The sequence below is a fragment of the Triticum urartu genome, chromosome 2A (genome assembly GCF_056163025.1).
Source record: "Triticum urartu cultivar PI428250 chromosome 2A, HENAU_Tu73, whole genome shotgun sequence".
NCBI classification, from domain to species: domain Eukaryota; kingdom Viridiplantae; phylum Streptophyta; class Magnoliopsida; order Poales; family Poaceae; genus Triticum; species Triticum urartu.
In genome coordinates this window covers 68,790,557-68,814,736 of record NC_141874.1, presented here as the reverse complement: position 1 = coordinate 68,814,736, position 24,180 = coordinate 68,790,557, and the positions used below count along the sequence as shown (strand labels likewise).

The window sequence follows — 24,180 nt, the reverse complement described above, 5'->3', positions numbered from 1 at the left end:
TCTGACCCTAGACATGTTTGGTATACCGGGAAAAGACTGATCCCAACCGGGATCACAAGCTACAGTCATTCACATCCCTGGCCCACATGTCATATCCATCTTCGCCAAAATTTTCCGCTTTGGCGACGTCCTCCTGTTCTTGTATAGTTGTATGCGTGTTCCTAAGCGGCTTGTTCAAATTGACACAAGAGCCTGTGTCGGCGTTGACTCCTGCAATATGGGAAACCACAGGCGGCAACCAGACATTTTTGGTGACGGCTGGACCCATGGCGTCGTGGTCGTCATGCCAGAACCTCTCTGCCCCACTTTTTTTTTTGAATTTTCTCCGCCACAACTATGAGGATGGTGCTCTCCCCGGCCTTCATACGTTTGTCCGGCGGACGTCAGACGTCAAGGTAGCATGCGTTTGCCAAGGAATGGCGTGCGTGAGAAATCAATCAGCTAGCTTTGGTTGCTAGCTAGCTAGCCTCGCCGTACGTGCTCCATAGAGTATTTTGATCAGGCGTTCACTTGCGCACCTTGCCGCGTCCGGCCAGTTCGCAAACTAATAGGTTAGTTTCGTATATGTGTGATCGTTAGAAAGAATTCGCCGCGTCGCATCGCCGGCATCGGCGTGCCCTCATTCTCTAGTCCGGGACGGTCCTGTGGTGTTCTCGCGCTGGCTGCATCCTTGTTTTGTCGTCGTCAGGCAGGCAGGGCTAGCTACTAGCAGCCGTTGACACCACACTAGTAAGCAAGGTGAGAAGAGACAGGGAGGAAAGTGCGATGATTAAGAGCGGGAAGCCTTCGTATGGCATGCACACATGCGACGACATCGACAAGGTCAGCCTCCCCAGCGCCAGCAAGCATCAGAACCAATGGGAGAAGGTCGTTATGCAGCAGCACATCGGAGATGAACAGGGGGGTCCGAGCTCTTGCTCGCGCTTCGACAGCCGGGTTGTGTCCGCTCCTGTCGGGACCGGCCGGGACAAGGAGGTCGGCAAGCATCTCGTCTGTGCAGGCCGGTTCCTTTACTGAGCTACTCAATGAGGCGGGGTAGGCCAGCACGTGGAGAGACAAGAAGGGGATCTGAAGTGAATTTGTGTGTGAGAGAGAGACAACAGAAGGAGATGAATATTACATGTGGGACCGGATAGTCAGTGAGAGTAGAGATCGATCCCGGCCGGGATTCTCCATTTTCCGATACAACAAACAAGATATTACTCTGGCAAGGTTAGGATTGACTGGGATACGTGAATACAGGGTGTGGATTTCCGGGATTGAGAACTCGGGGTTCATTTTCGACCCGCCCTACAAGTTCAAGGTTTAAAATAGACTTTACCCAAATCTAAACATGTGATGAGAAATAACCAAACTGAGCCTTATAAAATGAAAAAAAAAATTAAGATAAGCCTTACAAACCGGAAAGGAGGGAGTATTTTTTTGGGTACCTTCCACCTTCCCTTGCAACCAAAGATAAGGATCTCTCTCCTTTTTTGATTCTCCTGCACGACCATAAAGAAATGAGATCAGATAGATCTATCGTGTCCCCTCCATGCATTAATTGGAAGAAGAATGCCAAGATTCCTCTTCATCGTCCACCTCCCCTAGCTTACACAAAGGTAGTAGACATTAGTGGCAGGCTGAGTGATACGGAGAGGAGGTGGTAGTATGGAACTTGAGCAAGTCTATTGCCCATTCATGGTTGTAGTTGGTGCTGCCGATTAGTAGTTGTCATCCGCCCACTCGACGATCTCGGACCAATCTATCTTCTCCCCTCCGTGCCAAACTCCCTACCAAGATCCGTCTACCACCAGACATCCATCTTTTTCAGCGAGGCATCTCCAATCGCTCGCATCGCTTTGCGGCAAAGGTGAAAGGAAGAAAAGCGTAGATTTTTAGCCACGAAAGATGCGAGATAAGCCCCACCATTAACGCGGGGCGCCGGCAGAGGCGGAATTGGGCCTGGGGCAACTGGGGCTATAGCCCCAGGCGTGGCCCAACTCGCAACTACATTATCCAGCAGGAATTTTGCATTGTCTCAAAAAAAAAGTAGGAATTTTGCATGTTTCTACACTTATAAAGGCCCAGCCCCAGACGTCCACATCCATTGCCATGCCTCAGCCCATATACAACCCAGAAAGCTCTCCACCGCCATCAAGCCCCGACGAACGATCGCTCCAAAACGAATCAGAAACAGATCTCACATGGTAGCTACCCCCCAAAAAAGATCTTGCCTGATTGCTGCTCACCACCTCACCATCGCTGATCTCTTTCCATCGTTTCGCCAGATCGATCAGAAAACAAACCTCGTTCATGCTGCGTCGCCAATTCCCCTCGACACTTCGACTACTTGACTCGACGAACCGTACATCCGGACCTGCGCGGCTGCGCCCGGCGGACGGCGCCACAGCCCCCATCAACCGTTCTATTCTGTTCAGCTCCATTTACACAACCGGCTGGACATGATAGGTAATCTGTAGTTTCTTGTATCATTTTTTTCTAGTTCTTTTGTAGCAGCCAAAATCAATGAATTAGTGATGTTAAAATTCTATCACTTTAGTCAATTTGTTCATATGTTCTTATTTTGCAAAATTTCAAATGAACACTTGATTTAGTCTATCCAATGTCTTGGTTTTAAATACTAGTACTTGATTTATATTTACAAGTCCATGTCCTTTTATTATTGCTTGTGAACAGACAATGACCTCAAATGAACAAAGTCTTCATTAATTGGTACAGTGATGGATATTGTTAATTTTTTTTACATATTTTATCAAAATTGCTCTTAACATAATATGAATTCATATTTTTCATTTTGGTGAATTTGTGGTGTACTTCTAACATGTATTAGCATGCGTGGTATTTGGTTTTTTCATAGCCACTTAGTTTTAGCCCTAGGCTTTGAGAAATCCTGGCTCCGCCTCTGGGCGCCGGCACCGGCAGCAGCGATCGATCTAGGGGAGGCTGTCCCTGGTCCGCGCTCCCGAAAGCTAAAGGTCGATGATATGATAGAGTAGGAGTGAGAATGTGTATGAGTTGACGCGCATGCCTTTCTTTGTCCTCCGGCCTCGGTGCCTCTGCACGTTGCGATAAACTGGTGCCCGGCTAAAAGGTTGGTCCGCCCGTATCTGCTTGCACATCATATCCATGGATTTTAGTATGCCGGCCTCATTTTGTCTGAATGAGTGAGTTTTTGAGTTGATTATCTCTTTGAAGCAGCTTGGGAGAGGCACACTAGTTGTGGAGGTTGTAGGTGGACGGGCCCCCACCACACGTGACACGTCCCCCGCCGCTCGGTGATGCCCACCATATTTTTCTCGGCGGATATGTATGCCTTTCTTTATTCTCCTTCATTATCTACTCCTTTCTTTTTGATTTATAGGGCTTATCTGAAATCTTGATTTTTTTCATTTTATAAGACTCAATTTAATTGTTCTTCATCACAAGTTCAGATTCCAAGGTGCTTTAAATAATTACATGCAGGTATTAAAAGAAAATTGACCAATACATGCATGCATTGCAATTAATACATTGGTAAACATAAATTTTTAAAGAAAACAAGAGCATTAATTGGGTGCTTTTGCAAATTACAAAAAAGTATTTCACCGCTCACCATCTATCTTGGTTGGTGAGATTTTTGAATTGAGCTCTATAAACCGGAAATGAGGGAGTATCTGCTTCCTTGATCTCTTCGTCTTCTTCCCCCTTCATATACCCACCTTGGTTCCTTCGTATACTAGTACTCTCTCCTTTTTATTTATTCCGCATATTAGATTTGACTGAAGTCAAACTTTATAAAGTTTGACCAAGTTTATATAAAACAATACAAACATTTATCATAATAAATCTATATGAATTGAAAGTACATTCAATAATGAATCTAATAATATTGATTTGTTATTGTAGATGTTAATAATTTTATTTATAAACTTTGTCAAAGTTTAAAAAGCTTGACTTTGATCAAAGTTAATACGTGGACTAAATAAAAACGAAGGGAGTACTAATATAGTATAGCGCCGTATCCTGGCATTGCCAGCTCTCGCTCCTTTCGAGGTGTCCGTCCGTTCGTGTGTGCGCGCCGCAATCTTGTCCTTGGCTGCTCTGTTCTTGATGTGCTCTCTTCTTGGACATAGGAGGAGAACCTAAGCGTTATCATCAGAGCCTAGCTGGAGGAGCTCTGCACCTACAGCCTCGAGCGCCCGCCGGAGGTCGCCCACGGCTCCCGCGTCAGGCGATGGCTCGAGGCGCACCGCAGCCTCAAGACCGCCCTGCTCGTCATGGTCATGATCGGGACCTGCATGGTCATCGGCGACGGCGTCCTCACCCCCGTCATCTCCGGTATGTGCTACTTGTACCATTTGTATATTTAAGTACGAGCGCAGGAAGTCTCTTGTCAAACCTGATGAGCTCCGGCAACTATCAACGATGATACAAAAATTACATGACTGGTATTTGGAAACATGCAGCAAGGATGTGACGATAGTATTTTGCTGGAAATTAAACATGAGCGTGACTTTATTGGAGTCGACATGATGTACGTTGAATTTGTGAAATTATTTCAGTTATACAATCAAGACGCCATCAACAAAACTGTCGTGACTTGCTACTGTCTGTAAGTATTATTTTTGTAATTAAGTCTCTAGCTTAGCTCGTTCATTGTATGTATATATAATTATCCTCACTATATATTATGCAGATTGAAGATCGTCGAGTGCAAAAGAGGACAAATCTATGATGTTGGGTTCATTAGCCCAAATATCGTAAATGAATGGGCGGTACAAAACAGAGCTAAACATATTGAGGAAAACTTGCTAAACGTGTTCCTTCGACATCAAAACAAAAGGGAAATACTTTTTCCTTACAACTTCAAGTGAGTGTTACTGTCTTAGTGCATATTCGGTTTCGCTTACACGACATTAAGTGTAATTGATGAGTTATGCGTGCGCAGGTTCCACTTTATTCTGCTATCCATTAAGCTTGACGCAGGAGTAGCAATTGTCTTAGACTCGAGACGTAAAGAGGCTAAGGAGTGGTCGAACATGAGTGAAATGCTCCAGAAGTAAGTTCAATTATTATCACATCATATCGGCAACTTTTGTTCATTTCCTGAAATCAAGTAATCATTTTATTGGCCGGGAAGGGTTTGGAATAAATTCACCGGAATGGTTTCGAGTCTAGAGAAGAAGAAGTTGTGATTTACGCATCCTAAAATAAGTAGTACTAGCTAGTTCCGCGCATCTCTCATTGATTCTAGTTTCATCAATACCATTGTCATGCTTGCTTATCTGTTTGATTGAACTCTATTTTCGTAAAGTGCTTGTGGCAGGCACACGGGAATAATTTATAAGGATACTATGTTTGCGAGTTCATTCGCCACTAGACCTCTGAGCGGGGCTTATCTGACAAACAATTTGAAGTACGTAAACAATATTCATAATTTTATTGTATTACCATCAATTGTGTTGAGTTTCATTCATATATATGTATTGACCCCCTTCTTTAAATTAGATATGGGAGAAGCGGGACGAACTCTTACCACATGATCGCATACGAGCAATTTAAGAGGAATTGGTGAGATTTTTTCTTGACCACGTCATACCTAAAGACGGAGAATACCATGCAGAATTGAATGATTTGGGTAGATGATGTCAGGGATAGTAAGAGATGTTATATTGTCTATATGTAGTATCGTCGGATAGATATACGAAAACTTGTTGTTCAACCAAGCACAGAGAAAGAAAGGTCACTTCTCTCTATATATGTTCATGACGATGTTGTGTAATTAATGGTTCCTTCATTTGCTTACTAGCTACCGTCGAGTTCTCTCTATATGTAGTAGCTAGCGTCGACCAAGCACGGAGAAAGAGATGTCACTTCTCTATATAGGTAGTAGCTAGCTAACACAATACGAAACCCCTAAACCCTCCAAAACTCCTAATCCCCCCCCCCCCTCCCCTCCTTAAAAAAACCCAGCGCCTGGGAGCTGCTAACGCGTGGCTTTCTTTTAGTCCCGGTCGGTGTTACCAATCAGGACTAAAGGTCCTCCTACCTGAGCGCCCCACAGCGGCCACGTGGAGCTCCTTTAGTCCCGGTTCATAAGCCAACCAAAATTAAAAGTGATGGGCATTAGTCTCGATCGTTATGTCCCGGTTGCAGAATCGGGACTAAAAGCCCTCTGAAACCGGGACAGATGCTCTGTTTTCTACTAGTGTTCGTTAGCTGTTATGTTGGCCACAAGCAGAAGCATAAATTAAAACAAATACGATGCATAGCTGAGAAAATAAAATTCAAAACAGAAAGCTGATTAACTAAAATGCCTTACTTTTTTTTTTGGTACAAGTAAAATGCCTTACTTAATTTTCTTCCATTTCATTTGTGCTACACGAATTGCTGCAGGGTGACTCGCATTGTACAAATTTAAGTATACCACATGGACGAATATTGTAGCAGACATGATTCAATGTGTTGCGATTTGTTTCATACTTGAACACGATACCTTACAAGGCATCATGTTACTATTTTTAGCTTCGAAGGACATATCCATCCTCCATTGATTTGTAACTGTGTAGCCTGTTCAAAAGAAGATTAAAATCATAAACTAATTATTGGTTGAGGAGAGGATAGCGTATGTTTTTTTAGAAAAGAAGGATGACCTCCGACCTCTGCATCTGAGCGATGCATACGGCCATTTTATTAATTATTTTCACAAGATCTTACAAAGTAATACAACAGTAAGACTAAACCGACGTCTAAACAACAAACTATCGCTACACCTATCCACTTGATGAAGGGGTGCAGATAGCCTGGACCAAATACCAAACAAACATTGCAGCCAAACCTAACATCTAAGATCTGAGGACCCATCCAGGACGCCTGCCGGACATGGGTTTCGCCGGTCCGGCGTGCTCTCAGAGGCCGCCGCCGCCAACTGCCATCGCTCCATATTTAGAACTGTACTGATGCATCAACCTTACTCGGTCTAGCTATCGTCGACGCCACCATGGCGCCCAACGGTACCTCCTCCCTGCGCGCAAACAGCTGAGCACGTCGCGGTCGCCACTGATACACCTCAGCACCATGCTGCCAAGTACCACCAGCCGACACAGCTTGAAGTCTTTGAAAGATCTGTCGTGCGTAGCACCTGCCGAACAGGCATGACTCAGCGTAGCACCTGTCGGCCAGACATGACTTGACAGCTCCATCGAAGCTCCGTGCAAGACGAAGCCGCTCCACCTCCCGCCTCTGTCTTCCAGCGCTGCTCCACAAACGATGCTCTCAGAAGAGAGACGGCACCGTAGTACCGCCATCGTCCGATCTGGAAGACCAGATCCTAGGGTTTCCCCCGAAGCAGCACGAGTGGGTTGACAACAGTTACACGACGATGCCTTCATCAAGGTAACGACGTAAAACGCCGTCATCGCCCGCCAACGGCTCGGTTTTCACCGGCAACTATGTCTCCCCGACATGTAGCCGGGACTAGCTGACGGATCTCGAGATCCGATCACCCAGCCGTAGGCCGATCACCTTTGACGGAAGAGATGACCACCACCGCCGACTGCACCGGTCAGAACAGATCTGATGGAGGTGCCGCCTACGCGACCACCAGGCCCTTCACGCCGCCGCCGCCGATCCAAAGGCAGATGGCGCGCCGCCGCCGCCGCCCGAACCGGGCTGGTCGCCGCGCCCGCAGCCCGCACCGCCTCCGATGCCGCCACGCCACAGCCATCGCCGTTGCCGATCGGATCTGAGGCGCCTCCACATGATTCGGGGATCCGCACAACCCCAGATCCACGGGAGAGAGGTGATGTCCTCCGCCACCGCCCGCCACCGCCGTCGGCCCCCGGGCTTAGACCGGCGGCGTCCCCCGGCGGCGGCGGAGGGTGGGGAGGAAGGAGTATGCGCCCCCGGCGGCTGGGTAGGGAGCCGCCCGAGCCGCCCTGACGACGCGGGGGCTGGGGATAGCGTATGTTATGTCTAAAATAATTTATCTGATAATGCGATTAATTACCATAAGGAATAAGCATCAAGTAAATCTTCATATCAAAACTATATTACGAGTGGCAAGATTCTGCAGAGTACAAAGAGATGTGTTGAGAGATCAGAACATGTGTGCTTCTCCATGGCACTCAGTGATCAAGCCGTTCATGGAGTTTTGCATAGCCGAGGATCCTTTTGAGGAGCAAAGATGTCATGGCCACTGAGCACCTTGGAATTTGCTTTCATATTTGCAACCTCAGCTTCCTATGGTCCTCTCTCTGACGCATACCTACCCCATGGTGCTTTGCCATCTTGGCTACGGAAGTTGGATTTTGGGGAGAAACACTTTCTTCCCTGTAGGCACCATAATAGGATCCAAACTCCAAAATATTCATAAATGTATATAGTTCGTACATTATCAAGTACTTAGATTTGAAGGAGATCCACTTTTGCGTGTGTGGTTTAACAAAGAAGTCGTCTGTACGAGAGACATATCAATCCCACTGGGCTGCACTCATTTTAATATATAACAAGAAGTGAGATGTAAATGGTGCAACAGTGTGTTGGAAAAGCAAAACCCTTTCCGTCAAAAAGAAAAGAAAAAGAAAACTAAACCTCAGTATGCCATACAACTTCCTCATTACTTCTCCAATAATCACTAAACATTAATTTGAAAGGGGTGTCCACCCTCTACCCTAGCATGAATCCATAGACGGAGTTCAGCCATAATTAGCGCTACCGTGGCCGTGGCCGGGACGCCTTGTGTTCGAAGACACGGCTGTTGCGCTTGAGCCAGATGAAACGTATAGTGGCCAAGGTGGTGGTGTTCAGATGTCTTCTTTGGCCTGCCGGTGCCGCCTCCACCATCTGTGGCCACCATTCTACTAGGGGTTTCGCGCCATCCGGAGTGAACCTGTGCAGCCTCAGAGGAAGCAACATGTTGTACCAGACCTCACGAGCGTATGCACATCCCAGGAGCATGTGAGTGGTATCCTCGTCTTTTTGGCAACACAACTGACATAACCGTGTGTGCGGCATGTGTTCTTCGTGCCAGCCGATCCGCCGTCCACAGCCTAGCCCGGACCGCGAGCCATGCAAAGATCTTCACCTCTAGGGGAGCCCATGATCGCCAGATGTGGTCGGCACAGGGTGCGAGCTCCCTACCCAGGAAGAAGGCCAAGGTGGTGGTGTTCAGATGTCTTCTTTGGCCTGCCGGCACCGCCTCCACCATCTGTGGCCACCATTCTACTAGGGGCTTCGCGCCATCCGGAGTGAACCTGTGCAACCTCAGAGGAAGCATCATGTTGTACCAGACCTCGCGAGCGTATGCACATCCTAGGAGCATGTGAGTGGTATCCCCGTCTTGCTAGCAACACAACTGACATAACCGTGTGTGCAACATGTTTCTTCGTGCCAGCCGATCCGCCGTCCACAGCCTAGCTCGCCCCGCGAGCCATGCGAAGATCTTCACCTCTAGGGGAGCCCATGATCGCCAGATGTGGTCGGCACAGGGTGCGAGCTCCCTACCCAGAAAAAAACCAGATAGTTACTCTACCATGACTTGGAGTAGACGTATACAACAGCAGCTTCTGATTATCATAGCCTCGGTGTTTGCTAACAGCAACAGCTCCCTTGGGCTCCTCTTAGCACCGCCCGATCTGTGACACGGTCGGGGGGGATGACAACGTCGATGCACCCGACAGCCTGGGCGAAGAGGGCGCCGACGCCGGTCTGGACTTTGAAAACTCCATCCATGAAATACGGGAGTCGTCTGTCACCGGATTCTTGGGAGGTGGCAAGGCGAGACACGTGGTGAGGGGTGGTCAGGAGGCGCAGAGGGAGGCGACCAACGGCGAGAGCCAGGGCTTTCAAGCGGGAGGATGGCGACAGCATACGAGCGAGCAGGAGACCTAGCCTCGCTCGAGAGGAAAGGGGTGGGGCAATTTGTTTTTCTTTGAGTAGGGGCTGATTTGGTGGGGGGAGGGGGGGGGGGGAATCATAGACGGGGATGTTTCCTTTTCTCGTACGCGAATAGAGACGTGCGATGGAACGAAGGAGCGAGGCGAACGAAACGAAACGAACTACGACCAAACCGACCATCACCATCGTAGACTTCTCCTTTAAGAGTAGAGATTTGGTAAGTACGACTAATTGTTTTGGTAAGTGCGGGAAGGCCACGACGTACCATTATGAAAGAGTTGAATGATGAATCATCATTCACCAATTTTCCTTTAATAGTACAAGATTTGGTTGTTAGGAAAGGTAAAGATTCGATGCATTAGAAAAGTTAAGATTTTAGCATTGATTGTCATGAAACTGAATTTCATTGTTTGGTAACGTGCTATCGGTTCCTATCCATTTGAAAAGTGGCTAGTTAGGAAAGGTTTTATTAGACGATAAAAACCGATGTGAAGGGGTGGCAGTGGGAGGTGAGACGGAAAAAGAAAACGAACAACAAAAATCATGGACGCAATCCTCTTGACTGCTCCATTAAAAATAGAGATATAGGATGTGTTTAAAAAAATCGTGAACCAACCCATGATTGAATAGTAAGGAGGATAGTGTATACTCAACCTATCAGAATCAACTCATAGACTTCACATCAATTAGTGCTCATATTTTTCTGAATTTATTTATTTCAGGCCTTCTATCGATGTGCGGCCACTTGAAGGAGACGTTCCTGTTGACTATGTAAGTGTCTGTGTCGACTTTGTCAATGCCGGCTTACTCTTTCAAATACTATGCTTATAGTGATAGAGTATGCGTGCATACGTGTATTTATATAGGCGAGTGTATAGACATCTACATATGTACGATCTTAAAAAGAAGACCCAAAGACGCGGAAAATGCGCGCATACATTCGGAAAAGCAGAGCTTCGGTGCCTCTGCATGGCAGCCGTCCGCGCAGCGGCGAAAAGCAGCATTCCGATTCCCATCGGCGTGCGTGCGTGCGTGCATGCATTCAGCGGTGCTACTAGTAGTACTCCAGCGAGTTCGCACCCACCCTATTCCAGCACGTGAGGCTGCCCCTGCTCGCGACGCCAATCAGTGTCACGGGCACCGTAGTAGTAGGAGTAGACCGGAAATCCCGGCGACTTGTCGCAGACCGGGAGAGAAGAGAACGTTCTTTGCCCCCTGCGAAACCGATGCTCTTGTCCGTGGCCTTCGCCGTGCGCGGCAAGCAGAGCAGCCGGCGCGTCCCACTCCCAGCACGCGAGCAGCCACGGCACGTTCGGGGTCGAGATCGCCGCCGGACACGGCACGCTCGATGCGGCCAACGCGGAGGCGTTGCGACTGATGCCCTTCCCAGTGTTCCATCGTGAACACGTGCCAAGCATGTCACATAAATGAAAAAATGACATGACATGATATTTAAAAAGAGGAGAAAGCACTTTGATGACCTTAAGAAAAACCAATGTCAAACACGAGAATCTAGATAAACCACTTAAAATGACACAATTTAACCAATACATGAAAGACTTTAGATGTTAACTTATTATAAATAAAGCACCTATGCATTCGGGAGTTAAGTTACTAAAATATTTAATGCACTTAGCATCTCATCTACTCCCTCGGTTTTAGTTTATAAGGCTGGTCATAGTGGGTAGTAACTTATACTAGTGTCATGCATATAATACTAGTCTAAATTACTACCTTTATAGTGCAGAGTAACATAGTATTAGTGTCATAGATGACCTCATTTATTAGCTTGTAGACTCATCCTTTCTCGGGAAGCGCTATGTTACAGTAACATATTATGTTACTCTCAACACCTCTCTTCTCATTAACTACATGCCACATAAGCAAAAAAAAATTGGAGTACGCTATGTTACTACCTAAGTTACTCCTACTATGACTAGCCTAAGTCTTGCGCGTATATCTAGGTTGCCAATTTTATCACCCTAATGTAAACTATATAACACAAAAATTATACTGTTTAGAAATAGAATATCTGAAGCTTAAATTGATATATTTTTTGTAATCTATGACTTGTATTAGGTTTGTCAAATTGACATCACTTGACACATGTGGTAAGCAATCCAAATAATTCCAAAAGGTTTGTCAAATTGACGACCTAGGGGTACGCGCACGCCCTATAAACTGAGAGAGAGGGAATAAGCACCATTACATTGGAAGAGGTCTGATGCGGCGACGTGCGAAGTAGCATGCCATGCGGGGCGCCGCCGCGCCGCACCCAGCCGGTGGAGGGTCCGCGACGGTGCTAAAATTTAGGGGGTGTTTGTTTTCAGGGACTTTTTGTGTAGGGACTAGAAAAAGTCCCTCTTAGAGACTTTTTTATCAAACGGGAAGGACTTTTTAGGGACTAAATTAGGCATTTGGGACTAAATGAAGAAGACTCTCAAGGAGAGTCTTTTTGAGAATTTTTGAGACTTTTCCAACAATGCCCCTTAATGCACTCATTGGCCCGCCACCCTATGATATTGTTTGATTGTTATTTTTCTATATACTAGAGGCAACATGGTCATTTAATAACCTTTAGGAAGAGACTAGGGACTTTTTAGTCTCTGAAAACAAACGGGGAGGAACTTTTCAGAGACTTTACACCATCTTACTACTACTATGACTCTTTGGAGGAAACGGACGGCCTTGTCATGCATGCTACTAGTCATTTATTTACTATCCCATAATTACTACGGGAGCGAGTGGCGGTGACGATTCGCTTGGATCTCCATCATGTGGCGCGGGGGTGGACCATGCGCTGCGATTGCGAGATCCACGAGGAGATAGAGGAAGAGATCGCCCACGTGTTCTCGCTACTTGGCCGGCCGGCCGTTCCAACGCTCTCTGTTGCACGCAGATCAGACGATCAGAGCCCATGCGTATATGTATATTTTATCCGGGGCGGATCCCAGCTCGCTAGAAGAAGTACCACAACAGTAGCACCACTGCCGTTGCTTGGGTCAGGAAGAAGAAGATACACGGATGTTCTTCCACTGATCCACTACTCCACCCCCCGTCGTTTTTCTGCGTCCATCATTCCATTCCATCGCCTGCTGGTTGCAACAGAAGGTCAGTAGAAGCTTCCATTTCTCAATACTAGTACTATCTGTTTGGGTATCGTGCTCCCTTCCCTTGCAGCGAGAGATAAGGATCTCTCCCCTTCCGATCGATTCCCCTGCACAACCATAATAAAGAAAGGAATGATCCCATAGATCTATCGGCATTAATTGGAAGAAGAATGCAAGATTCTTCTTAAGCATGTCTAGCGCTACTACCGTGCTACTAGTACCATCCATTCGCAGTCCTAGTTGCTGGTGCCGAATGCCGATCAGTTGCCATCGGCCGGCTCGCCGATCTCGGACCAACCAATCAATCAATCTTCTCCCCCCGCCGAACCCTCAAGAGACACCCATCTTTTCAGCGAGGCATCTCCAATCGTCGGCATCGCTTTGCGGCAAAGCGGAAAAGGAAGAAAAGCCTAGATTTTTAGTAGCCACGAAAGATGCGAGGCGAGCCCCGCCATTAGCGCGGGGCGCCGGCGCCGGCAGCCGCGATCTGGGGGAGGCCGTCCCTGGTCCGCGCCCCCGAAAGCTAAAGGTCGAAGATGATAGTTGATAGGGGTCGGCAGAGTGCCGTGAGAATGTGCGTGAGTTCACGCACGCACATGCCTTTCTTTGTCCTCCGGCCCCACCCCACCCAACCACACTCACGGCCGCCGGCCGGCCAAAAGCTTGGTCCGCCCGTGTCTGCGTGCACATCATATCCATGGATTTTAGTATGCCGGCCTCACTTTGTCTGAACGAGTGAGTTTTTGAGTTGATTATCTCTTTGATGAAGCAGCTAGGGAGAGGCGCACTAGTTGTGGAGGTCGTAGGTGGACGGGCCCCCACCACACGTGACACGTCTCTGCACTCCACTCGGTGTGATACCCACCATGTTTTCCTCGGTGGATATGTATCCGATGCCTTTCTTCATTCTCCTCCCCTATCTATCTGCTTCCTCGATCTCTTCGTCCTCTTCCGAACCCCCTTCATATACTCACCTTGAATCCTTCGTATGCTACTAGTATAGTATAGCGCCGTATCCTGGCATTGCCAGCTCCCGCTTCTTTCGAGGTGTCCGTCCGTCCGTCCGTTCGTGTGCTTGTGGCGAACTTGTTCTTGGCAGCTGGTTCAATCTATTCGACTGTTAACAGCGTTGCCTTTACCTTGATGATGTGCTCTGTTCTTGGAGCTAGCTAGCACAAGGAAATCATAGGGGCGTAGCCGTTCCCTCGCCGACGGCCGACGGATCCTGGTCGAGCTCGGGAGCGCGGCAGCCATGGAGCCCGGAAAGGTCAGCCATAGATTCCCAATTTTTCAAAATTAAGCAAGACGACGATGCTGACAGAAACTGGTGCCAATCAATCGGTTGGATGCAGCGGGAGACATGGCGGACGACGATGCTGCTGGCGTACCAGAGCCTGGGGGTGGTGTACGGGGACCTGAGCATCTCCCCGCTCTACGTCTACAAGAGCACCTTCGCCGACGACATCACCCACACCGACTCCAACGACGAGATCCTCGGCGTCCTCTCCTTCGTCTTCTGGACGCTCACTCTCATCCCGCTCCTCAAGTACGTCTCCATCGTGCTCCGAGCCGACGACAACGGCGAGGGCGGCACCTTCGCGCTCTACTCCCTCATCTGCAGGCACGCCAACGTCAGCCTGCTCCCCAACCGCCAGCTCGCCGACGAGGAGCTCTCCACCTACAGCCTCGAGCGCCCGCCGGAGGAGGTCGCCCACGGCTCCCGCGTCAGGCGATGGCTCGAGGCGCACCGCAGCCTCAAGACCGCCCTGCTCGTCATGGTCATGATCGGGACCTGCATGGTCATCGGCGACGGCGTCCTCACCCCCGTCATCTCCGGTATGTATCTTCAGACTTTTTCGGTCCAAGTTCTTTCTTTTTTGGCCTTTTGTTCTTCAGTTGGCTCTTCAGTTCAGGGAGTGAGGAGCAGTTACTTATTAATACTGCTGTTGATTTTTGTCTGTTGCAAATGCAGTGTTCTCGGCTGTTTCTGGGCTTGAGCTCTCCTTGTCCAAGCATCAGCATGAATGTGAGCCTCCCTCAACTCTGAACTGCAGATTTGTTTTTTTGCATTTAAAGATTTTGTTGGATTTGTCTGAAATCAATGAACAGAGTACTGCACAATAGGTCATAATAAGTAAACACTAGTGACTTTACTGATGAACTGATACAGTACTTCACAATGATGCCTATGGACTTGCGAAATCCTTTTTTCTGGAATTAGCAAAATTGGAGCAAACTGTGAGGATTACCAAAAAAAAAACTAATTTTGGAGCAAACTGATAAGTTGTCACTCGTTCCTACTTCACTTACCTGGGCCCAAATACTCCCAGTTATCAGCTGTCTAGCAGAACTGTATCATGACTTGTACGTCAGAATTTTTGTCACAAATTGCACTGAAAGAAAGTATGAGAGAACTGTTAAATGCGATAAAGTCTCATAAATATTTCAGTCACAGCCAAAATCACTGAATTTCAGTGATTTTGGTTTTCATTCCGGCCAAAGGACCATAATTATAACTTGAATTCGATTGAAATCCAACCAAATATTTTGAAATTTCAAGAAGATCATTTGGTGGCTGAAATATTCTGACCAAAACGCAATTATTTCAGTACCGACTGAAGTGACCAGAAAGTGAAAACTATTAGACTAGTTCTCTGTCGCTTGTTCTGCCATGCTCATTTGTTCTTCTTGTTTTTGCTCTCATGCAGATGCCGTCACTCCGATTACTTGTGCCATAATAGTGTTCCTGTTTGCGCTCCAGCATTACGGCACCCACCGCGTCGGGTTTCTCTTCGCTCCCATAATTCTAGCCTGGCTGATCTGCATGAGTGCGCTTGGCGTGTACAATATCATCTACTGGAACCCTCAGGTTTACATGGCACTCAATCCCGTATACATGTTCAAATTCTTGAAGAAGACCAAGAAGTCTGGTTGGATGTCCCTGGGAGGGATTCTGCTCTGCATGACAGGTAAAATTCAGTATGAAATGAAACATTGGTTAACACAGTTTTTATTTTTTGCCAAAATTACACAGGGGAATTGTCCAAATGTAAACAGTCTGACATGTTTCCTTCTTTCCAGGATCTGAAGCAATGTTTGCAGATCTTGGCCACTTCTCCTACAGTGCAATCCAGGTACTATAACAGGTTAATTTCAGCAACTAGTTCAGTTCCTACGCTATTTTTGTTCAACTCATCATGCTGTTTGGGCAAATCTTGACTCTGCTCCTTGCTTTTGCAGCTTGCTTTCACTTCTTTGGTGTACCCTGCACTGATCCTAGGATACATGGGTCAAGCTGCCTATTTAACCAAACACCATGACTTCGACTCAAGCTACCAAATTGGATACTACATCTCAGTTCCAGGTACCTACTGCTTACTTTTTTGAAACAGAGGCAAAAACTTTGCCTCATCATTAATTAAAAGATGAGAATTCCCTGATTGATTAATTAGAAACCGGGCGAAAACCGACCTACTGCTTACTTGGATTAGTAGATTACCAGTACTAATGCTAGCTGATGATTCTTACAGTAGCACAGTATCTGTGAAAGACTTGCACTGTTCTGCATTTACCATTTTATTCAGTAAACAGACACTAATTGAACACCAAAATTTATTTATGCAGAGGCTGTGAGATGGCCAGTGCTGGTGCTGGCGATCATGGCGTCGGTGGTCGGAAGCCAAGCGATCATCAGCGGCACCTTCTCCATCATCAACCAGAGTCAGGCCCTGAGCTGCTTCCCGCGGGTGAAGGTCGTGCACACATCGGCGAAGGTCCATGGCCAGATCTACATCCCGGAGATCAACTGGATGCTCATGGTGCTCTGCATCGCGGTCACCGTCGGGTTCCGCGACACCAAGCACATGGGGAACGCGTCGGGGCTGGCGGTGATCACGGTGATGCTGGTCACCACGTGCCTCACGTCGCTGGTCATGATGCTGTGCTGGCACCGGCCGCCGGTGCTGGCGCTGGCCTTCTTCGTCTTCTTCGGATCCATCGAGGCGCTCTACTTCTCGGCATCACTCACCAAGTTCCTTGACGGCGCGTGGGTGCCGCTCCTCCTCGCGCTCATCCTCGTCGCCGTCATGTTCGTGTGGCACCACACCACCGTCAAGAAGTACGAGTTCGACCTCCACAACAAGGTCACCATGGAGTGGCTCCTCGCGCTCTGCGACAGGCTCGGCATGGTCCGCGTCCCCGGCATCGGCCTCGTCTACACCGACCTCACCTCCGGCGTGCCCGCCAACTTCTCCCGCTTCGTCACCAACCTCCCGGCCTTCCACCGCGTGCTCGTCTTCGTCTGCGTCAAGTCCGTGCCCGTGCCGCGCGTGCTCCCCGCCGAGCGCTACCTCGTCGGCCGCGTCGGCCCGCCGGGCCACCGCTCGTACCGCTGCATCGTGCGCTACGGGTACCGGGACGTGCACCAGGACGTGGACTCGTTCGAGACGGAGCTCGTCGAGAGCCTCGCGTCCTTCATCCGGCTCGACGCGCTCTTCCGGTGCAGCGACGCCCGCAGCGACGCCGACTACGAGCGCGAGAACGCCTTCACCGTCATCGGCAGCAACCCGCTCCGGCGCCGCATCAGCTACGACGACACCCACGACAGCGCGTCGTCCGTGGAGATACGCGTGGAGAGCCCGACGGGCAGCAACGGGACGAACACCATGGAGCTCACGGCCATGCCGGCGGCGGCGCCGCGGGTGGTGAAGAGGGTGAGGTTCCTTGTGGACCCCGGGAGCCCCGACGTGGAGGACAAGCAGATGCTGGAGGAGCTCCACGAGCTGTGCGAGGCGAGGGAGGCCGGCACGGCCTTCATCATGGGCCACTCCCACGTGAAGGCCAAGCCCGGGTCGTCGCTGCTCAGGAGGCTGGCCATCGGGTACGGCTACAACTTCCTGCGCCGGAACTGCCGCGGCCCGGACGTCGTGCTGCGCGTGCCGCCGGCGTCGCTGCTTGAGGTCGGCATGGTCTACGTGCTGTGACTCACAGACACGGGGCTTCTGTTCTGTCTCTAGCTTCCGGACATGCTGCTGTAAATTGTAACGTGACTGCGTGGTGCGCGATGGAAATATTATGTTTTGATTGATGAAATGCAAAATTCATATGCGCTCACGGGGTGATAGTGTTAAAAGATCGACCGCTTCGCCCAGTGGTGGAGGATGATGGACAAAGTTGAGGTAGGGCTAACTTTGGTCACTGGCCACCGCTGCCGCGCCGAGCCTACACCAGCCAAATCAAGGCATGGCGGCCGCCAGGCCTTGCCCGACCGGGTCCTCCACCACTGGCTTCGCCGGCCATCCACAGCCCCTGATAGCCGTCCGATCTCTCCCACATGAGGTAGCAGGCAACAAGAGTACAAGACTAGTGGTGCGCTTGGCCCTCTGCTGCAACAAGAGTCTTGTTGCAATATCCCCGAACCATTCTTTCCTTCTGAAACAAGGCCTCTGTTACAGTCGCAGCAAAATCTCATTATTCTGGCCCATCCATACAAAGGTGCGGTGAGCACGGCGTCGCCCTCCCGTCGCATAATCCGCTACTATAAAAATTCCAACTTACAAAATATCAAAATAATCTAAGTTCTATTAGGACATGCAATGGTCAATCAAGGACAGAGCAACAATGTAAAAATTATTGTCAACTAAATCAAATGTAATTTGACAGATTCGTGCTAAATCATTGTTTGCTGCTACTCACTACTCCCTCCGTTCCTAAATACTTGTCTTTCTAGGCATTTCAACAAGTGACTACATACAGAGCAAAATGAGTGAATCTACACTCTAAAATATGTCTACATACATCCGTATGTAGTAGTTATTTGAAATGTCTAGAAAGACAAGTATTTAGGAACGGAGGGAGTATTATAATATGACACCTTTAAAGTACAATCAAACCCAATGTTCCAATTGTCTCACTTTACCTCTCACGGTCACTATTGTGAAAGCCCACATGGTTTTTAGGGGTAAGTTTTCAATGCAACTGATTTTAATCCATCACACGTTCAAATCAAGAGCATCTTAGACTATTTGATGAACCAATAATAAACCAGCTTTTCTGTATCAAATCAAGAGCAGCTTAAAGCATTTGATGAACTAACAATAAATAAAGAGCATCTCTATGTTGGATTCAATGGCAATATACATGTGATGTGAAGTTGGAGTAGAGGCACATACATGTGTGATGTCCAAACAAAGAGCTTGATATTGTCGTCATGTCCAGATGACCAAACAAATGCAGTGCTTCTATGCTGCAAGCATGATCCAAGATAAAGATCAGCAACAATTATTCATTATTCTCTCTTTATATGAATAAAAGACTCAACATTCTGGCATAGTGGTATTCATCTATTAAAATCACGATTGGCACAAGCGGCAGTGCTGACAGAATATGACATGAATCTGACACTGGAGATGATCTCCAAATGCTAGCGCTTCTATGGTCAACCAGCAACACATCAAGCACATCTGCAACCAATACAAAATTAACACAAACATGACAAATCTGCACGTTTTTATCAGTAGCCAGTAGATACTATCCAGGCTATTGCTAGTGGTTACCGGTTGCATAGGTGCTAAAAACAGTTGCGCATCAGGATTATTTGTTCTCTCCTACTTATTTTGTTGTCAAATAAATTTCTTCCCATGACCGGGTTCACAAAAGAAGCTGTTGTGCAGCTATGGGTCGCCGTGAAGCAAAACAATAAAATCTTGATAAAACCAGAAAGACGACTCTTATTACCCAGCTGCATGAAAGAATCAAGATAATATTTCAAAAAAAAAAGAATCAAGATAAAGCAGGGGACCGTCCCTAAATAGTTCAAAACATAAATAGATTGCAACGATACATGGTCAGAACTGAATTGTTAGTGATTGGAAATAGAACAAGGAACTCAATTGTACACAAGTAGTCCTTAAAGTATCACAAATAGTAGGCATAAGCATGGTTATATAGCAACATTAACATTTGTCCGTTAGAACTGAGTGTGAGATGTCCTATTAACAAAGCAACGGAAGTCTTAGATGTGCTTGCACTACGAGAAAAACACCACCCCACCTTCCTGAAACTGAGCGAGAAAAAATAAAGTGAGCATGCATCATGTAACCACAAAGACAAACACGTTTTCAGAGTGGGCATTCACTATTGTTTGGCAGACAATCACCAGCTATTGAGGACCTTGCAAATTAGAAGCAATATGTACACAACAATAGCAGGTGGAAATCATTGGTTGCAAACAAATAAAGGATTCATGGTCCAATGCTAGTGGGGACTCACAATTGCTTTCTTCTTTTTGTGATACTGTCCAGGATGAACAAGCGCTCTGCGAACCGACGTGCCTCTGCTCTTCATCTCTTGATTGATCTGGTCTGCTTAGAACACAAGTGGAAGCTGGCACACAAACGCATCAGTTAGTAGTTTGTGAAATTACAGAACCACACCAGACCAATATTACAATGGAGGCTCTAATTTTTCTTTGCAAGCTTGGGACCATAAGAAGCTCTAGTCATCAAACGTTTAACAATAGAATGCGACGGCAGTTTGATTTCTTCACTCCTAAGCTGGAACTGTAACAATCGAACCAATATGTTCCCCACGTCTGCTCAAACCAGCATCCAGAGATGCATTGGGCGAGCGCTATCATGCAACATTACTGATTTTAGGGAGGTGAGGTATAAAGGCTGCTTTGGCTGTTGTCTGAATCCAGTGCTACATGCCTACATCTACTACTGTACTTGTTATAACATGACCTCCGCCAGAAATACGGCGCCCTCTCCGGCACCCGCGCTCTTGCGCCGCCGCTGCTACACAATATTGCATGGTCACCGCCGAGCACGACACACCCGAGGATGAATCAGCGCCAATGTCAATCCGGAGTTCCACGGGAGTTCACCAAGTTCCAGGCGGTCGGTCCATCGACCAGCCGCCGTTGGGCGCCGTCCCAGTGGGAGGACCGAGAAGGGGAGAGGGGCGCCGTTACCTGATTCCCCGCTACCGCCGAGGATGCCGTCGTCCGCCACCGCCGTTCCACAGAGAGAGGATTGATTCGCAGCCTCTCCACGCCGCCACGCCACCTCTGACCAAGGAGAGTCGCCGCTTGTGTGCGGCAAGTTTTTCTTTTCTTCGAGGGCTTCGCTGAAGCCAGAGCAGTTGGGTCAGCCCAGCAAACAGTTTTCTGTAGCATTTTACTGACTTTATTTACTGCAGGGGCGCACTACAGCGAACCATTTTTTCCAAAAAAAAAACAATTTTCCCTAGAAAAAGCTACACTGTAGCGACCGCTTATAAAAGAATGAGGAATGCTGGAGTGCCCGCCTCCTCAGTCTCGTTGTGGTGGTGTACCGCGAGGACCTGCATCGCGCCTGCATGATATGGCTCAAGCGTGAGGTAAGGCGGTTATGTTCGCTGGTCCCATGCGTGGGGCGCGTGCCTGCGCGAGTGGCCCATGGGGTGTGATGCCCTTGTCTTGCGTGGCGTCCAGAGCGACAGCTCGCGTGTCGGATCAGTTTGTCGGTGCTGTCCACCCCATGCCCGATTTTTTATTAATAGTAACTAGTACGGCAGCAATTAGAAAAATGATAATGATAGGGCCGAAATTTGAAAAATAGGAAGGACGCTATTGACAACGGCATCCAGGCTGGACGCTATTGCGAATGATGACCACGACTGAAAACAGCGTCCAGTTATGTGGTTTGGTCAGGTGCTTTTTATTTTAACTATATTGAGAGTATTTCCTCTAATAGATTTAATATGTGAGCTTTGGTTTTTTTGTGATGGTTGTGAGGCATCGATAACAAATCACTAAAATGGCCATTTGTTCCATTTTAGACTAGTTTGCTTTTGCCAAATTAGAGGAGAAATAGTCTTAACACACATGAATGTATGTATTTCTAATTCATTAGCTACTAAAATTGTCGCAAGAAAGTCTAATTGTGCATTCTACACCTAACCCTTGATTGCTTTTTGGGCTGCCTTGAGGGCGAAAGCCTCCAGCAATTCAACCATGGACAGTGTGCTCCGGTACACTCATTGCTACTAAGAAAACAACTCGAGTGGTGAGCTAGTCAGGAGGCCTCCCCTCTTTCCCCTCTCCCTTCTGCGTCGCTCCCGTGAGCTATCGGGGGTAATCCTAGCCACCGTCGTCGGGGTTCCCCCTCCCCCTCCCCCTCCCCCTCCTCCCTAATCGTTGACAAAGGGCGTGGCCGGCCGAAGCCTGATCGGCGTAGGCGGCGACGGGGAAGTTTCGTCTTCCATGCACAGGAGGTCAGGCCTGGGCTAGATCGAGCAGGCATGGACACCGCATTGGAAAACGGGCGCGGTGGTGTGCCGAAGCGGTTACAGACGGTGTTGTGGCGGCGGCGTGACGGGCGGCATGGTGGCATGGGCGGTGCAGGCTGCGACCGGAACGGGCTGCTAGGTGCAGCGGCGTGGGTCGTGGGTGGTGCGGGCTATGGGCGACTACCCCTGCCATGGACGTGCGGACGGCATGGTGTTCGGTGTTCAGCGACCAATAGTGGTCTCGGAGGCGGAGAGTGTGTGCGACAGGGTAATCCTTGTTTGTCTTGCACCAGGTCAATGGCAGCGGCAACTATAGACGTGGTTACCTTCGTGAAGGCGGCGTTGCGGCTACTCTCCTCCTTCGGTTTGCTCGTGAAACCCATGATTTTTTTGAATCAGCGATGGCGGTGCTCCGGTGTCGTGCCCTTTCTGAAGGCACCGTCTTGGAGTCCATGATTCATCGGGCGCAATGTCGTCTCTTTGGGACACCTCTGTCACGATGGAGCACTCCGACCGCTTCTTGCAAGACTCTCTTTGTATTCTTGTTGCGATCTTGGAGTGGGTTGTGGTGGTGTCGCTGTTATTTTGCATTGTTGTATTGTCGGAGTAAATAACCATGGGTAGCCTAGCCGGCTCCCCCTGGCCCTTCTGAAAAAGTTACGAGCCGATCCGGCCCTCAAGAATCCAAGACATGGGGTCACCTTCCCCTTGCCGGCTGTCTCCCAGGCCGGCTATCGGAAGGCAACCCGACTTTAGCCCTCATGAAGAAAGCCGCGGGAGGGTCGGCTCCGAGAAGCCGGCCGCGAGAAGGCCGACTCCAAGAAGACGGCTCCCACAAAGCGGTTAAGATCGTACCCTCGAAGTCTGCATCCACATAACGGCGATGTGACGGGGCGTGGCTACAGTAAAGCCTGCCACCCCCGAATCCCGGAGCACGCCTGGCACAATGCGCCGTACGGGTGGCCATGACCCGTCCGGCGCGGCACTGTTGCCACGTTGACCCTGATGTCATCCATGACGGGCTGCTAGCGCGGCCCACGGGCGGTGGGCCCCTTCGGGCAGAGAGACACCCGAAGGCGGTCAGGCCTCCCCCAGTCGGCCCAAGACAGAGCCGGCTCCCCACAGCCGGCTTGCCACCTCCCTCAAAGGAGACGCCCCCATTAAGGAGACAAGACGCGGTGAGGCTACAGCGATCACCCGCCGGACGGCGGCACTGTAGCCACGCCCACCTCGGCGAAGCCCTCGTCACCAGGATTGAGCCACAATAACCAGCCGCCGACAAGGCCCTGGATAGTGGGGCCTGCCTGTCGATCAAGGAGCCGGCAGCCGGCGGGACCCACCAGCCAGCGGGCCCCAGCAGCCGCGAGTGTAGACACTGACGGCTGGGCCCCACGCCCAGCCGGATTACCATTGTATCCCCGGGAGGTAGGCCTATATAAACCCCCCGGGGCACCCATGCAAAGGGTTGGTCCCTGCTAGTTTTAGACACCACATAGGAAGGAGAAGAGAGCGAGCCATGCCCTTCTTCCTCCTCTCGCCAAACAGCTCACGGAGCATCGTGTAGCTACTTGTTCATCTAGTGATCATGCGGAGACCCCGTAGAGCAACAGTAGGGGTGTTATCTCCACGGAGAGCCCCGAAGCTGGGTAAGATTCGCCGGCGTTGAAAGTCCGTTATATCGACTAGAGGGGGGGTGAATAGGCGATTTTTATGAAAGTCTTCAAAACGTGGGAGTTATGAAGACAAACAGCGAAGATTTTGCCTATTACTATGCAGCGGAAGTTAGATTACACTAGGCAAGCCATGGTCAAGTATTCAATAGAGTGAAAGCACAAAGACAAACAGCTGCAGTGTAATAAGGATCAGGTAGGAAGAAGTTATGAAGCCAAACAGATCATACATTCACGTTGTGAAGACAAAA

The 24,180-nt window shown here is 48.9% G+C and overlaps 2 protein-coding genes and 1 long non-coding RNA gene across 7 annotated transcripts; 2 read left to right on the top strand and 1 right to left on the bottom strand.

Moving 5' to 3' along the window:
- Positions 1 to 2,047: 2,047 nt before the first annotated feature.
- LOC147983816 (uncharacterized) lies at positions 2,048 to 5,790 on the top strand. Of its 5 annotated transcripts, none has more exons than XM_087543140.1 (9): positions 2,048 to 2,189; positions 2,271 to 2,451; positions 2,861 to 3,094; positions 3,202 to 3,310; positions 4,116 to 4,594; positions 4,679 to 4,852; positions 4,931 to 5,041; positions 5,297 to 5,398; positions 5,491 to 5,790. In XM_087543140.1, the coding sequence occupies exons 5-9, from the start codon at positions 4,443 to 4,445 to the stop codon at positions 5,555 to 5,557; spliced, it is 606 nt and encodes a 201-aa protein (XP_087399266.1). In that variant the 5' UTR covers positions 2,048 to 2,189; positions 2,271 to 2,451; positions 2,861 to 3,094; positions 3,202 to 3,310; positions 4,116 to 4,442; the 3' UTR covers positions 5,558 to 5,790. The 5 variants fall into 5 exon arrangements, with proteins under 5 accessions (XP_087399266.1, XP_087399269.1, XP_087399267.1 ...); XM_087543143.1 differs by having other exon boundaries at positions 2,271 to 3,094; positions 4,116 to 4,320; positions 4,449 to 4,594; XM_087543141.1 differs by lacking the exon at positions 2,861 to 3,094.
- Positions 5,791 to 13,699: 7,909 nt separating this feature from the next.
- On the top strand, positions 13,700 to 18,101 carry LOC125535656 (putative potassium transporter 9). Its single transcript, XM_048698729.2, has 7 exons — positions 13,700 to 14,256; positions 14,342 to 14,825; positions 14,962 to 15,015; positions 15,698 to 15,958; positions 16,071 to 16,123; positions 16,230 to 16,353; positions 16,614 to 18,101. The coding sequence occupies exons 1-7, from the start codon at positions 14,242 to 14,244 to the stop codon at positions 17,969 to 17,971; spliced, it is 2,349 nt and encodes a 782-aa protein (XP_048554686.1). The 5' UTR covers positions 13,700 to 14,241; the 3' UTR covers positions 17,972 to 18,101.
- LOC125535666 (uncharacterized) lies at positions 15,034 to 21,137 on the bottom strand. Its single transcript, XR_007294769.2, has 4 exons — positions 20,962 to 21,137; positions 20,259 to 20,372; positions 19,160 to 19,233; positions 15,034 to 15,382 (listed from the first exon to the last, which is right to left on the bottom strand). It is a non-coding gene; the product is annotated as an uncharacterized LOC125535666 (long non-coding RNA).
- Between the last annotated feature and the right edge of the window lie 3,043 nt (positions 21,138 to 24,180).